This window comes from Monosiga brevicollis, genomic scaffold, assembly GCF_000002865.3.
Source record: "Monosiga brevicollis MX1 MONBRscaffold_19 genomic scaffold, whole genome shotgun sequence".
In the NCBI taxonomy this organism is placed as follows: domain Eukaryota; class Choanoflagellata; order Craspedida; family Salpingoecidae; genus Monosiga; species Monosiga brevicollis.
Window position 1 is genome coordinate 62,468 of NW_001865056.1, and position 15,284 is coordinate 77,751.

At 54.9% G+C, this 15,284-nt stretch overlaps 5 protein-coding genes across 5 annotated transcripts in view; 3 read left to right on the forward strand and 2 right to left on the reverse strand.

Annotated features, from left to right (window-relative positions):
* Nucleotides 1-1,907, forward strand: part of MONBRDRAFT_37993 (uncharacterized protein) — a 2,142-nt gene extending 235 nt beyond the window's left edge. The window contains exons 1-5 of the mRNA XM_001747763.1: nt 1-261; nt 421-567; nt 807-1,205; nt 1,328-1,515; nt 1,639-1,907. The exon at nt 1-261 is cut by the window's left edge and continues 235 nt beyond it. Of these exons, the coding sequence (XP_001747815.1) occupies nt 1-261; nt 421-567; nt 807-1,205; nt 1,328-1,515; nt 1,639-1,783 (1,140 nt within the window). The 3' untranslated portion in view covers nt 1,784-1,907. The remainder of the gene's footprint in view (nt 262-420; nt 568-806; nt 1,206-1,327; nt 1,516-1,638) is intronic.
* Nucleotides 1,908-2,443: 536 nt separating this feature from the next.
* Nucleotides 2,444-9,332, forward strand: MONBRDRAFT_37994 (uncharacterized protein; the record flags this gene model as incomplete). Its single annotated transcript, XM_001747764.1, has 6 exons — nt 2,444-3,092; nt 3,211-3,389; nt 3,475-3,561; nt 4,377-4,525; nt 8,491-8,662; nt 8,778-9,332. The coding sequence occupies 6 exons, from the start codon at nt 2,444-2,446 to the stop codon at nt 9,330-9,332; spliced, it is 1,791 nt and encodes a 596-aa protein (XP_001747816.1).
* A 645-nt stretch (nt 9,333-9,977) lies between these two features.
* Nucleotides 9,978-12,054, reverse strand: MONBRDRAFT_27367 (uncharacterized protein; the record flags this gene model as incomplete). Its single annotated transcript, XM_001747868.1, has 8 exons — nt 9,978-10,256; nt 10,346-10,487; nt 10,547-10,649; nt 10,748-10,929; nt 11,080-11,217; nt 11,311-11,438; nt 11,548-11,628; nt 11,716-12,054. 8 exons carry the CDS (start codon nt 12,052-12,054, stop codon nt 9,978-9,980), a joined length of 1,392 nt encoding a protein of 463 aa, XP_001747920.1.
* Nucleotides 12,055-12,519: 465 nt separating this feature from the next.
* On the forward strand, nt 12,520-14,031 carry MONBRDRAFT_27368 (uncharacterized protein; the record flags this gene model as incomplete). Its single annotated transcript, XM_001747765.1, has 6 exons — nt 12,520-12,585; nt 12,817-12,927; nt 13,079-13,170; nt 13,276-13,588; nt 13,747-13,809; nt 13,894-14,031. 6 exons carry the CDS (start codon nt 12,520-12,522, stop codon nt 14,029-14,031), a joined length of 783 nt encoding a protein of 260 aa, XP_001747817.1.
* A 272-nt stretch (nt 14,032-14,303) lies between these two features.
* MONBRDRAFT_27369 (uncharacterized protein) lies at nt 14,304-14,870 on the reverse strand (the record flags this gene model as incomplete). Its single annotated transcript, XM_001747869.1, has 1 exon — nt 14,304-14,870. One exon carries the CDS (start codon nt 14,868-14,870, stop codon nt 14,304-14,306), a length of 567 nt encoding a protein of 188 aa, XP_001747921.1.
* Between the last annotated feature and the right edge of the window lie 414 nt (nt 14,871-15,284).

Here is a 15,284-nt window from a genome sequence, read left to right on the forward strand (position 1 = left end):
TTGGAGCCCCTTGTGGAGGATGCCATCGACCAGCTAGCCGTTCTGAGTGGACTGGGTAGTCGAGCCCATGGCGCGGGTGGTGGGCCGACGCCGACCGTGTTGGTGGGCGATGAGATCTCAGAGATCATCGCCCGCCAGCGCGAGCTCGAATTGGAGTATGACAAGGTTCTAGGGGTTCGGGCCCAGTTGCAGCAAGACCACAACGTTGAGCTACTGCGCGCCAATGACGATAAACTGCGTGCCATTGCCAAGGCCCTCAAGGTATATCTCTCACCCTGGTGCAGGTGCTCCACGGCACTGTTGAGTGTTCGAGCCTCGCGCGTGTGAATGTGCGTGCGGGTGTGCGTGTGTCTGAACGTTTGCGACTTCTTCACCCGTTTTGCACATGCCTCGCCACCTACTTGCGCATGAAAATGGTAGCAATCGACGTCCTCTCTGTGCGCTGCGCTACGCATGACCAATGCCTCTGGCAATGCGATGGTCAAGTTTCAAAATGATCGCCAGTTTGCACAGTTGGCGCTCGAGCAACTCCTCGATGGACTTCGAACTCAAGCACCCTCCTGTCAGGTAAACATCGGATTGGGCGATATACTTTTTCAGGGGCTTTCAAGCTTGCGTGCCTGGGCTTCCTAGTGTTGCTTGTTTGTCTTCCCGCCTGCCCGTTGTCCTGGCTTGTGTAATCGGTGTGTGTGTGTGTGTGTGTGTGGGCCTGAAACCAGACTTGCTTGCTCTTTGAAAGACCAGAGTAAGAAAAAAACAAACAAACACATGGCTTTGCATAACCAATCATTCCACGTGCGTTGTAGCCTCTGGTGGATCAGATTGAAGCGGAGCGCCAAAAGCAAGCTTCAATGGCGGCGGTGATTGTACGCGAGCAGGAAGCACGGCAGCGCATCAAGACGCTGCGAGCCAGCATTGCCCAACTTAAAGAATCCCACGTGCGACAGGTTCAAGAGTATAATAGCTTAATTGCTCAGCTCAAAGACGAATGTCAAGCCACACGTGTGCGGCTCGGCATGGAAGCCGATTACCTTACCCGCCAATCAGACCTCCAGGTGGAAATGGCCGGCAAGAAGACGACATTGACGGTTCTTGAACTCAAGGCGCAGCTTCGCGAGCTGACCACTGCACTCGAGGAAGAGCAAGCCGTGTCTGCCGAGGTACAGAGCTTTTTGCAAAAGGCTTACAGCGATCTCAAGAACAAGGTAGGCCAGTGCCCCTGCGTTTGTTGACTTGATGGTCAAGTTCTCATGGCCACGACCTTGGAGAACCGACGCTTCGTGTTGCTTGGCTGACAACGACCGCATAAATCACTCCATCACCCTAGTTGCAAGATTGGACCAACAAGTCAGAAGCAGACACAGTTGCCAAGCAGGGTGAGCTTGATGATCAGCGCGCGGCACAGGCCAAGGATCTGAATAGCTTGCAGGAGCTGACCGAACGCTACAACGAGTACAACAAGATTGTGCAAAAGGATCTGCAACGAAAGGAGAAAATGCGCCTCGCGGCTGAACGGTTCGCGCCGCCATGTGCACCAGCTCAAACATTGACCTACCAGCCAGCCAAGTGCTTCAGGTTTAGCCTCACTGCCTCTTGTTATGCGTTGCGACATCGCTGGTGAAAAACTGGCTTTCTTAGAGCTATCAAGGAGTTGGCGGCTGCGATTCGGATCCAGGCTTGGTGGCGGGGCCTGCTGGTGCGGCACAAGATGGGGCCCTACAAGGACAAGAAGAAGAGTGCCAAATCAAGCAAGAAGAAGAAGGGTGGCAAGAAGAAAAAGTAAAATCTTTTGAAAGAATGGTCTCAGTCCTGAGGTTGGAAGCGCCCAACGAGCGCTCTCTCATCGCCCCATGGCGTGCTACTCTCGTCTTCAACTCCACGTTTCATGTTATCAATCCATCATGTTCCCGCTCCCGCCGAAACAACGCCCATATGAGCTCACAGAACAGCCGAGAAATGAAACCAACAACAAAGAAAAGAAAAGAAAAAAGAAAAAAAAAAGGCAAAAAACCAAAAAAACTAGCCGTTACATTTCTTCTTGCTCGACCGGGTCAAAAGCGCCGCGCGGGTGCAGAAACGACCGTGCAAAGCAGGGTCACAAAAGGGTGGCTACCGGCGGAGCGAGGACGTGTGCGCAGGGTCAGGGCAGAGTTTGCAGGATGCAACGGTCGACGCCTTGATTGTGGCCAAGGCCACCGACCACCAGTTACGATGGGGCGGCGAGGCGAGGCACAAGGGTGGGCTTGCCGGGTGCAGAGCGCCGAGCGTGCTCGGCTCTGCGCGCTGGCCGACGCCGATCCCCAGCCTGTGCTTGGGCTATCGCGCCTCAAAATGTTGCATCAGGCTGAATTTCTGCAGGCTGGGCATGGTATGCAGATAACGTGCACCCTTTTGCCAGCACAAGCTTTGCCGCTGCCTTACGCTTATCGCGGGTGTTTGCATCATGTGGCGCTGCGCAGGGGTTTGTCGGGCAGTCACGTGTGACCACCTGGGCCAGGTGGCGGTGCTGCGCATCGCAGAAGCTTTCTCGCAAGACGACAACGTATCAAGCCAGCGCTGGCGTGCCCAGTCCCTGGCCGGTCTGTCGATTGGAGCGACGGGCATTTGCTTGAGCCGCCCTGGGGGCCACTGGGTTCAGGGGGTTCAGGGGGCGACGGCATTGGCACTCACGTCAGATCGAGGCGGGGTGCCTCTTGATTTTGGGGTGTGTGCACCGGCTGGCCCAGCCTTGGTGGCGCCAACACAGCTTGCCGACGGCGAGGGCGATGTGTCATTGTCACAGTCCCCGGCCAAGGTAGCGGCTGTGGACATGCGTGATGGACGAGAAGTGTGGTGGGCTGCGGGGGCACACGTGTATGTGTACGACTTGCGTTCTGGCACCACGCCAGTGGCGCGGGTGCATTGCGGTTCGACGGGCTCGGCCCGGGCCTGTGCCCGGCACCCAGATCATGCCGCGCTTGGTGCGGTGGCTACCGAGACAGGGCTGCATGTGTTGGATGCGCGCTGGCCCGAGATGCCGGTTCTTGACTTGACATGTCACGTGGCGCGCGAGTTTGAGCGCTCAAGTGGGTGCTATCGTACGACGGCGCGTGGTAGGTGCTCGATGGATGGTCACGTAGGATGATGTGGCAAGGAATGTGTGTGTGTGTGTGTGCGCCTGTGTGTGCGCGTGTTTATGCTATGCAAGGCTCACTGGTATGTCGGTTGTAGACGCCCATACTGGGGTGACCATGTTGGCGTGGGAATCGGGACGAGAGACCTTGCTATCGACCAATGGGCGCCACACGGTGTTGTGGAGTTTGCATCGAGCCACGCAAGAGCCCGAGCGCAGCGGCATTACGACAGTCCTGCCTCGAGCCCGCTTCTTTCTCCGGGATGCTTGCTCCAAAGTATGCCTGAGCTTAAATGGGCCCCTACCGTCTCCGCTGGGGCCTGACTTCCTGACCTCCTGCCTCCTCTGACTTTGGCTGGCAGATGATGGCGTTGGGGGGTGCAAACAGCCTGCAGCTAGGACGACTTGGGCAGCAAGACAAGGCCGCGCCCGCATGGTACTTGGACGCGGTACGTGTATGCCTGTTTACGGGAGGGGCTGCTGTGCAGTGGCTGCTTGTATTGTTGGGCAATCGTTGGTGCACCATGTTCTCTGACGGGGTAGGTGGTGTGTAGGAGGTTGGCTTGTCAGGTCTGGCACATGCAGCGTTGGCATCTCGTGGCGCTGGTCTACTCATGTGTGCGCACGGCCGCCTTTCGGCCCTTTTTAATTAGCTCAGGTCGGTTTGGTCTTGTTCAAGGGTTGGCAGCCTTTTGCAGCTTTGTGCATCAGTTGGTCGTCGGGCAGCACTTGGAGCAAGTTGCCAGCCGTCTTTCTCACGATCGCGGCTGTCGAATAGGCGGGCGTGAGCAAGAGCTGGCTAGAATCTGAAGGAGTCGAGCATGTTGGCCATCGCAGAAGGCATCAGCACATGAATTGACGTGTCATAGCCAGTGGGGGTTGAGCATGACGACATCATGGACGAGGAGGAGCCGAGCAGGACTGGCGTTGATGAAGGTGTCTGAACCAGACATGAAGCGAAGAGGAACAGAGGAATCCAGGTCGTCGAGCAGCACCGCTGTTGTCGTGGCGGTCTGTCACGACTGATGGCCAAGCGTCGAGGGCTGGGGTCTCAGACCCGAAGCCACGGCAGCGATCGACCCAAGGCCATAGCAGAATGCGCCGGCTTGACGTCTTAGAAGAACCGCTTGTCCAAGAAAGGGCTGAAGCTTCAAACTTCAAGCAGCTGCTCGCGCGACATCAATACTGTACTGGCATCATCAGCGCTGCCATCCCGTTCAGCGCTCATCACGTCCACTGCCATCACATCCATCACTGCCATCAGGTCCAGCGCTGCCATCACTGCCATCACGTCCAGCGCTGCCGTCATCATCACGGCCGTGTGGCCACTGGCGCGCTCTCTCTCGACATCGAGGTTGGGGAGGCAAAGGTTGGTGGTCGTATGCGTCGGTCGTTGAATCAACAGGTGGCCATGTGAGTCCTCCTTTTGTTCAAGCATCAGAGTGGGCAAGCAGCGTGCAACAACCTAAACCCACGCTGCACCAAAGTCTGGACAAAACCCAATCCGAAACCCCACTCCCAAACGTGTGGGTGGCGCGCCTGGATGGCGTGGCTGCACGTCCGATATGGGAACAGGGACAGTCTAGCTGTCCCGCGCCAAACCCAATCAAATGTCACGATCGACTACGTGATGTGTTATGCGCATGTGAAATTGTCCCTCCGACTTGGGGGATGGGTTGGCTCGGGGTAGCGAACCACGTTGTTCAAATACCAAACGTTCCGTCGAAAGAAGAAAGAAAGAAAGAGACAACATGAATGGAGGATAGTCATCTATTCAAGCGCGTAGACGGCAGCCTGCTGCTTCGGGTCGCGGAACGAGCGCAACTCCGAGACGCCGAGGCACCACGGGCACAAGCACACAGGACACAGGTTCACAGGTAGGTGCACGCACAAGCGCAAAGAGTCCAACAGAACACGTAAAAGACCTTTTTCCAGCTGCTGTTGGAAAAAGGAAAAAAAGGAAGAACACTTTTTTCCATCGGTTTGGGACAGGTGGTAGGTCCCCCCCCGTATCCCCCCACTTCGCCAAGCCTCCCCCAAAGGTGCTCGTGCTTGGTGCACATGCCTTCAACGGTTAGGCGAGAGAACCCTGGGGGCTGTTGAGCCCTTAACAGGACACTCACCATCTGTCCATTGCTAAACTTCGTTTTGGCTATGCGTATACCATTACTGCTACGCGCGTGGTGACTTTGAGTATCTTGCTTCATGTATGTGTAAACTAAGTCTTTAAAAAAAACGACACCAAGAGAAGAAAGCAACAACCGTCTTGTCCCGCATATGCCGTTCTGGTCAGGTCGTATTCACCGCCTGTCATTCTCGACTTTCTTCAGGCACGCGACTGACTGACTAACCCCAATGGCGCACCAACGGCGCACCAACGGCGCTTGTCCCTTCCCTTGTAAGTCACACCCCTTTCGCCTTGGGTGGGGTGGAATGACATCACGTATCTTGCTTCACACATCATCACACGCGCTTCTTTGCCTCCCCAACGTGATTGCTCACGCTGGACGTTTTGTCCCAACTTTTCTCCCTCTGTCTTTGACGCTCCTGGTTTCTCCTTGACCATGTCCATTTAGATGGCGCTCGCGCTGTGGCTGCTTGATGCGAGCCGTCTCGTCCGCTCCTGCTCCTCCTCCTCCCGGGTTTGGCCTGACTTGGTGGTGGTGGTGGGGGTGGTGGTGTATGCCAGTTGTGGCTTACTCACATGCTCTCGGCCTGAAGTTCGGTGCTTCGACTCGGCGTCGGCACCATGGCTTGCTTTGCTTTCGTGCTTTCAACCAGTGGTCTTTTTTTTTTTTGTGTGTGTGTGTGTGTTCTAATTCTGCATGCAAGGCGACTTGTCATGTGACGGGAGGCGTGGACGGCATGGCCATGTATGTATCTTGACCGCCACACCACGACGTTTGGGCTTGCAACATGATGTCACGCGACTCGTTTGTCCTTGGATTCTTGGAGGGCGGTGCAATTACCCATATACCCATACGCTAACAAGCATATCGCCCGACTGAACCTGAACCGTAGGTGAGTATGTGTATTGTGTGTTGCACCTTTGGTGATCACCCATCAAATCCCATTTTTACCCTTACACCCCACCTTGACCTTGTTTCATGATCTACCCCACCCCGCAAGCAACCACCAAGCCACAAATCCACAACCGTGGGAATAGAAAGGAGGGACATAACAGTTAACCATCATGAGTGGTAGTGTCTAATTTCCTTGTAGTGTGACCTCATTTGCTTTGCTGCATTGTTGCGTCCATGCGAGTTCGCGCTGCCCATGTGGTTTGTGCCACATTCACGTTGGCAATCTACGACTGCCTCGGCAAGAAGGGACACTGACCAACGTGGCATCCTGATTCAAAACCAAATGCTCTGACTCTGACTCCTGGCACTCGAGCGACCATGCGCACGAACGTGCGTGCCTGTCCGTTGCTCGGGGCAGCCAGGGTTCAAGAGGACGCACACCACACACACACACACACACAGTTCTCCTCATGTATGCCACGAGTCACCCACTACAGCAGAGTGTCACACAAATGCAAATCAAGAGCAAATGCTTTGAATATTACCTGAACAATGGTCCACAGGCCTGATCTACCCCCATGTCACCTGCTTTGTTCCCACTCTTGTTATGGTGGCTGCATTGCTGTCCCCCCCCTCCACCAACAAGCCAATCTACACTTCAAAGCAGTACTGTTGGTTCGGTCACGGTCAGGTTGCTTACCTCATTGCTACTGTCGTCACCTTTTGTTCTTTCATTCTTCTTCTGCAACCCCCACTCTGGTTCTTCCACTGTTCTGGTGCCTTTCTCTTCGTGTGTGGGTCTGGGTGTGGGTCCAGTTGCGGTCGCGTTTCCGTCATTTACCCCGCTACCTTGACGGTCGTTGGCTCAGGCTTGCTTATGCTGATGACGCAGCGTCTCACCTTTGCATGCCATTTCCTTTCACCGCTTCCCACTCATCCTCGACATACTCACACCACACACACACACGCGTTCTGCTTTGTTTGTGTTGATCGTTGATGAGAGTTTGGTTCATTTTTCTCGATTCGTTGAATCCCATCCTTAGTTGGTGTGTGCTTTTTTTTTTTTTTTTTTTGTGCGTTTGCTTTTGCTTTGCGTCGTTGTCGGCTTGAACGTGCCATCGGGTCCCGTTTGCCGCTCGTTTGATCAGCGTCGACGACACGGCGGCACTATCCTCCTCGACTGCCCTTTACTACCCGGCTTGAACGTGGTTCTTGAACGCGGCCTTTGTCGACAGCTGACCCCCCACATTTGCACATTCCTTCGAGTGGTAAGTGTTCCATCTTCATTCCTTTTTTTTTTTTTTTTTGAGGACGCGCATGCATACGGCAGCGCCGCTCGCACACCGCCCTTCACCACCCCCGATTAATCACGCCCCGTCACTCTACACTCTATCCCTTCCTGTGTGTGTACACTTAAGCATTGGTAAAGCCTTGTTGTTGTTCTGCCCTGTTCACCCGCTGCCATCTCCTCTATCAACGAGCCAACGAGTCCCATCATCAAACCACCACCACCACCACCACATCTTTTGTTCTATTTTTTTTGTTCTATTCCTTTTTTTTGTTCTATTTCTTCGTTGCCCTCCCAATGCGTGGATTCCGTCCTTTGGCTCAGTATCACATTTCGGTGGCTTTGAAAAGCGTGTGGGGTTTTGGTGGATAGTGGATGGCACCATTGGCACCATTGGCAATTCGCAACACCCATCCACCAAGCAACCCAACCCAACCGACTGGTGCCGTTGGTGCTGTCATAATGCCATGTAACCAGAACGCCGCGGAGCCACCTGTCCCTTTCAATCATGGTCTTACTTTCTCTCCTTCCTTTTGTCGTAAAAACAAGTGTGTATGTGTGTGTGTGTGTCGTGGTGCATATGCCATTTTTTTTCGACTTTTTATTCTGTTTTATGTCAGCAACACTTGATGGCCCAACCTCAGCCGCCGTCGCCGTCTTCACTCCCCCAAACTCCTCCCGAGGCTTTCGGGATAATCCCCCACCCACATCTCCTTCTTGGGGCATCATTCACACACACGCTCACACCCTTCGTGACTCCGTCTTTCTCTCATTTTTGTATGCTCCTTTCTTCGTATTTTTTTTCCACAGAAGAGCACAGCCTTGGCCGAGCCTGCATCATGCCGTCCTACGCCATCTGTATCAGCCTCGCCCTCGAGTGCCTGCCCAAGGCCAGCCAAGACGGCCTCTCCGCCAAGCAAATATACGCTTTTATGGAATCGTACCGCGAAGTTGTGCCGGCTTGCCAGCGGTACGCCACAGCATCCCCGCTCGTTCGACTTGCGTTGTTCATCTTCCCAAGCACGCCACCTCACCACCACACATTGCTCTTCGGTTCCCGCTCACAGTAAGAATTGGAAGAACGGCATCCGTCATTGCCTGAGTGGCCTTCCCTGTTTCTACAAACCCGACGACAGCACCCGCTGGTTCATGCGCGAGGACCTCTTGCCCACAAAGGCCAAAAAGTCGCTCAATCGCTATCGTGAACTCCATGCCGCCACCCCCACCCGACCCGTCCAAGTACGTACCCCTCCGCCCGCATCACCTTTTGTTGATCCATTGCGGTGGTTCCCTTTTTACCGCGCTCACCTCTCTCACTTATACCCATGTTGCTTGGTCATCAACCCCATGGTAGGATTGTGTCTATCAAGTCCTGCACGAAATTTGCAAGCGTCGCGAACGCGGCAGCGCCAGCAAATTGCTCAACAGTCTCGCCTCAAACGCCCACTCAGAGAACAGCAACAGCCCGGCCCTCACCGCCTCACCGGCCTCGGTTTCCGCTACCTCCGCCGCCTCGGACCAACACAAGCAGCAGAAACTTGCCGCTCAATCGCAACAAATGCCTCAGCAAATGCCTCAACAGCCACAACACCCCATGATGATGAATCAACAGCAGCAACAACAACTTGCCGCCCAGATCTCAATGGCCTCGCTCGCGCAAATGCCTCCGCAAATGCAGTCCATGATGGCCCAAGCCATGCTCTCGGGCGCCGCCTCCTTCATGCCCAACGGCATGCCCCTCTATGCCTGGCCCACCATGTGCATGCCCAACGCGGGCAACCCCAAGGATGGCCAGTTTGCCATGCCCATGTCCATGGCTGGAGCCATGCCTGCCAGCTCCAGCACTGGCAATTTTCCCCCGGTCTTTATCATGCCCCAGTCCTTCATGCCCATTGTCAACAGCTCATAACAGCTCAGACCCGCCGCTGACCTTGCGTTGGCCAGCGGTTTTTAGGCTTGGTTGTATTTTCGTGTTCTCCTTGGTCTTTGTTCGAGGCGCTTTGCTCCCCCACCCGTTTTTTTGATCCCATCTCGTCGTGCATGCACCTGCGCTTAAACGGCCCTTGGACGCCTCGACCTTTGCGGATCGCCCTGTCCTGCGACCCGCTGTCGATTTTCGCTGCTGTTGTCATTTCTGGGCATGTGCTCTCTACAAACTCGATTGCCAGACTCGACCCAATGCGTGGCCAAGCCACGCGCCTCCCCTGTGTGTACTTGAGAGTGTTTTTGCTTTGATCGTCTTGTTTATTTTCGCTGTCCCTTCGTGTTCTAAGCGTGTGCTGCGCTCTGGCATGGCTTTGAGCCTTAGCAATGTTGTAACTGTGGTTGTCTTCCTCCCGGCTAGCTGCTCGGCGTTGTAGGTGTGTTTGTGGATTGACTCTTTCTTCGTCTCCACCCCTTATTTCTTTCTCTTTTTTTTTTTTTTTTTTTTGAGCTTCACTTTATTTCTTCTGCTGCTTGGCGGTGCCATTGGGTGCAGAGCGCAAGGACCCGCCCATCTTGAAATTGATAACTTGATGCATCTCTTGTACTTTCCTGACTAAAATTTCGGGCCCTATACCAAGAGTAGCTCGGCCACGGTTGTGCTGAGCCTGTTACAAACATCCAAGCCTTTGCCCGTGAGCCGAATGCTGGCTGGCAAATGGCCGGCTTCAGTGATGGGTTGGTTGAAGCGTGATGCCCAGGCTGTAGGCTGGATTTTCTCAGAGTACTCGAGCAAGCCTGCCTGCGCCAATTGCTGCAGCTCCTTGCGCGCCTTGGGCTGCAAGCTGACACCAAAATGGGCGGCAACTTGGGCCAGATCAAAAGGCTCCCGCGTACGGCACAGAAAGGCCTGACCAACGAAGAAAAAGACATGCACAGTCAGGGAGTGTCGCCGAAATAGGAGCTTCACTGTGTGCCGAAAAAGTCATGTGTACATACCACGATATCCGTCACGGCCTCCTCCATTGTGCGTTTGATCAAAGCTTGATCCATGCCGTCTAGGCGCCAGCGCTGACGAAGAGTTGCCATGCAGCCATCGCCATCGCGCAGGGTAAGTAAGCATGTGTGCACTTGTTGGTACCTGGCTCAGCTGTTCAGAACAATCACAGAATTGAGATGGTGCAAAACAAGGGACCCGACCTCAATACTGGCTGGCGCTTGAAAGGCGAGGGCACTGCCAGGTACATAGATTTGGCCTGGTAACAGAGCACGAGTTGACGAGAAACCAGATCAATCGTAGAAGCTGAGTTAAAAACACATCGCGTCGCGAGGCCGGCTGCAGCCTTCAGGGAAGAAAAGAGACACCGCCGCAGGAGAAGGGGTGGGCATCTGTATACTTACTCACGGCACCAGGTCCGATGCCCAGATAGTCTGTACCACGCCAGTAGGCCATGTTGTGGCGCGAAAACATGGTTGGAGACTGGGCGTAGTTGCTAACTTCGTAGCGTTCGAGACCATGGGCACTGCAAATATCCTGTGTTGCAAAGTAGTAGTCATCTGGATCTGGAACTTTCAGGCCCAACCTGAGGGTGTCATGATAGAGTGAGCCGGGTCCTGGCGAGTGTGTGTGTGTGTGTGTGTGTGTGTGTGTGTGTGTGTGTGTGTGTGTGTGTGTGTGTAAAACAAACGGACAACCTGTGGCGTCCGAGGCATGTCAACGCGCAGCTACAGACTTGGTCTGGTGGTACAAGATGGTGCCACGCTTGACGGTGAGCTCGTAGATGGACATGTGCGCAGGCTTGAGCTCGGTCAAGACATGGTCCAGGTCGGTGCACCAGTCGTCCAGCGCTTGGCCTGGAAGACCAAACATGCTGAGGCACGCGTTAGGGATGAGACGGACAAGGTTGACCCTCTATATCTCAATCCAAGCTGATTCCTTGGCGGGTGGGGCCAGGGCGACGTACAGATCCAGCGAGACACCCGTTGAACCAAAGACGTCTTGTGCCTGCTTGACAACACGCAGTGCCACTTCAGCTGAGTGCTGGCGACCAAGAGCTTGGAGCAGGGGGTCCCGTATGGCCTGAACACCAATCTATTTGGTAGTACATGAATACGGCGTCTGGTTGGAACGACAAGTGCTACAGAGACCGAAGAGAGCCAATCAAATGGGTGTGTGCGCCGGCCCCCAAGAATGCACGGACCGAGAGGCGGTTGATGCCAGCTGTTTGCCATCGAGCCAGGGTGTCACGGGTAATGTTGTCTGGATTTGCTTCAAGGGTAATCTATGTGTGCGCCCGGACAGCGACGTGCCCGCACATGTTGAGCTCAAAGCTGGTGCACTGGATGCAAGTGACCGGCTGATCTTGTACCTCAACAGGGTGGCTGGAAGGGGGAAACATGGTGTAGACCAGATCCACGAGACGACGCAAGAGGGAGGGGGACATGAGGGACGGGGTTCCACCACCAAAGTAGAGAGAAGTCAGCTGTCGCTGAGTGTTGGGGCTTGGCAGCTGTTGTACGAGCTGTGTCAGCTGTCGCCGATAGGCCTGCAGCACCTCATCGTGCGTTGGGTCAGCCCCGCGACCGGCCCCACGAAACCATGCCGGCTGCTTGATGGCTGGATACTTGACAAAATCACAGTAGGTACATATTCGAGAGCAGAATGGCCAGTGCACGTACACGGCCAAGGCGCGCGCCTTGGCAGCCATGGCGGTTCAGCGGCTGGGCGTCTCAAGGGCCCGTGCTCGATGCAAACCGGTAGAAAGTTTCAAGCCGAATCTCACCAAGACGACCCAACCATATCAAAGCCCCACCCTCGTCCACCGCGTCCGAAGGGAACCCCCCCACCACACACTCTATCTCCTCTGCAATCCAGCCGTCGCGCGCTGCCAGACGTAGCCAGATGGCGACCGCGGCGCCAAAGGTGCTTGCCAGCATGGAAATGATGACAACATAAAGTACGAAAACCCTCTCATTAACTTTCATATAATACGTTATATAATCTTCATAAAGTACCAAATATGCTACATTATCATGATCATCAAAAAGTCAGTTACGTATCTTCAATAACCATTCATTTCAAAACATAAAATGACGTTACTACGCGAGCAAGACTACAACAAGTTTACTATTTACTACATTAACGTTTCAGGGCAGGAAGCGGTGACTGGCGGATGGCCGGGCGAGGGTTGTGGCAGGGGTTGAAGCTCGTTGGCTGTGCTGTGTGGCTGCGCCGGGGGGTGAGCACGGTCGCCTTGCGGGTTGGAGCGACGGGACAGAGGGCCGTGCGTCGAACCTGCATCATGCCTTGGCAAGAGCTTGAAAGCTGCCGGAGCTTGTCATCGCAAAGCACCATCGATACGAGCAAGCTTGAGCTTCAGGTACCGCCTGGATGAGCCGCGATGGCTGCCTTTGTGGTGAAGCGTAGCAGTGATTGACCGCCATGGCCAATGGACACCATGTGCACTTAGGTCCCACGCGACAAAGAGCCCGTCGTCTTGATTGCCTGTGGGTCCTTTTCTCCTGTGACTCTGATGCATTTGCGGCTGCTTGAGGATGCCCGTGACACATTGCATGCCCAAGTAAGCCTCTTTTGCCTATCCGTGTTGACCAACGAGAGAGGAGAGAGGAGAGAGGAGAGAGGAGAGAGGAGAGAGCGCGCGGAAACGGGGGAAGGGTGTGGCAAGGGTTTGATATGTTCCTCAGCACTTGGTTCGGCTCCGGCTTGCACAGGGACATCGGCATGTCATCGGCGGCTATCTGTCCCCCACGCATGACAAGTACGGCAAGAAGACCCTGGCTTTGGGCCACCATCGTCTCAACATGTATGCTTCGCGCTCTTTCGTGGCGGCACTCCCACGTTACCCTCAAAGCCAATGGTGTGAGGCTCCGCTATTTCTCACCCTCGCACACTTGGACATGGGCCACAGGACGGCGCTGGCGGTCGAGGATTCTGAATGGCTCAATGTCGACGTTTGGGAGAATGCACAGTCAGGGTGGACGCCGACGGCATTGGTCCTGGATCGCTTTGAGCGGGCTCTGCAGGCGGTGGCTTTGACCGATGAGCACGGCGACCCGCATCCCAAGCCCATCAAGGTGATGTTAACGTGTGGCGCCGATCTACTGGATTCTTTTGAGACCATCAAGGAAGATGGCAGCCCTCTCTGGCAGCCGGCACACCAGGACATCATTGCCCGCAACGGCATTGTCTGCCTTGAGCGCCAGGGTACCGACATTGACGAGGTGCGCTCGCCGCTGCCTGCCCCAACGTCTTATGGTTGTATTTTTTTTCCAAGCGCACTGCAATAGTGCTTTGCCTCGACTTGAGAAAAGCACACCCCCTCGATTGGTTTGATTGGACCGTTCTTGACCGAAATTTGACGCGTTGCGTGTGACCTTAGGTGATTGCCCGCCAAGACGTTTTGGCACGGAACCGAGCCAACATTGTCGTATTTCCGCCCGCGGTACGACCGATGACACCACAGAAATGAGCGTTGGCCTGAGGAGTGGATGGGCATGTTTTCTCACATGCACGGTCTGCAATGCAGGTCACCAACTCCATCAGCTCCACCACGGTGCGCCGGCAACTGGCGCAGGGCCGATCAGTTCGGTACCTCATCCCTCGACCAGTGGAAGACTACATCTACCGCCACCAGCTGCATCGCCTGCCCAACTGGCAGGCCTAAGACAACTGCTTCGAACGCCGACCACCACACCTCGACGGATTGTGACAATAAACGAACATGATGGGGCCAAGGACTGCAAAAGGCCCAACCCGACCCTTTGTCTAGCCAGGCTCTGATCCCTGTGCGTGGTGGCAACGGCGTCCTCCGGCGCCATCACATCAGCTTTCCATAACCCTAGAGCATCATAATCTACAGGAACTTGATTTGTTTTTATTATGCCGATGACTATGCAAGTCGATACCAGCAGAATATTAGAGTATTGGAGACAAGTGTCAGCAGGAGCAGCGGGCACAGACACAGGCACAGGCAGTAGGCACGGGTTGAGATGTTCGGAAAGAAGCATCGAGGCAGTGGGAGACCAGATCGAGAACACAGACACACAGACACACAGACACACAGACACACAGACACACACACACACACACACACACACAGACACACACAGACACACAGACACACAGACACACAGACACACACAGACACACACACACACACACAGACACACAGACACAGACACACACACACACACACACACACACACACAGACACACACACACAGACACACAGACACAGACAGACAGACAGACACACACACACACACACACACACACACACACACACACACACACACACACACACACACACACACACACACACACACACACACACACACACACACACACACACACACACACACACACACACACACACACACACACACACACACACACACACACACACACACACACACACACACACACACACACACACACACACACACAAACAGAGCAAAAAACGGCTCCAGCATTATTTTTGCGGATTGCGAGCGCATGCCGCATCTGATTCGAATTGGTGCGCGGGTGTTGTTGGTATTCGGCAGGGATTGACGCGCTGGGCGGGTGTGGCACGGTGGAGGTTGAGGGTTGGGCTGGATCGTTGGTTGTATGGGTTGAGAAAGTGAAGCCACGGCTCGACGTGCAGGTATGCGGTGCGCCTTTGGGGGGGGGGGAACTCGCAATGGTCAACCGTGAGCCGGCTCATCTGTTCCGGCTGTGTATGACGCAGCACATCACAGCCGTGTGCCTAGCTTTGGCGAGGGCTTGGCAAAATGGCGCGCCCATCTACAACACAGGCCATTAGCCGCACACCACGGTTGCCCGGCTGGCTGCCGCTGGTGCTGGCCGGGCTGACCTGGTTGCCCTCCGTCCACACAGTCGCATGCACGACCCAAGACATTGGCTATGTCTACACAG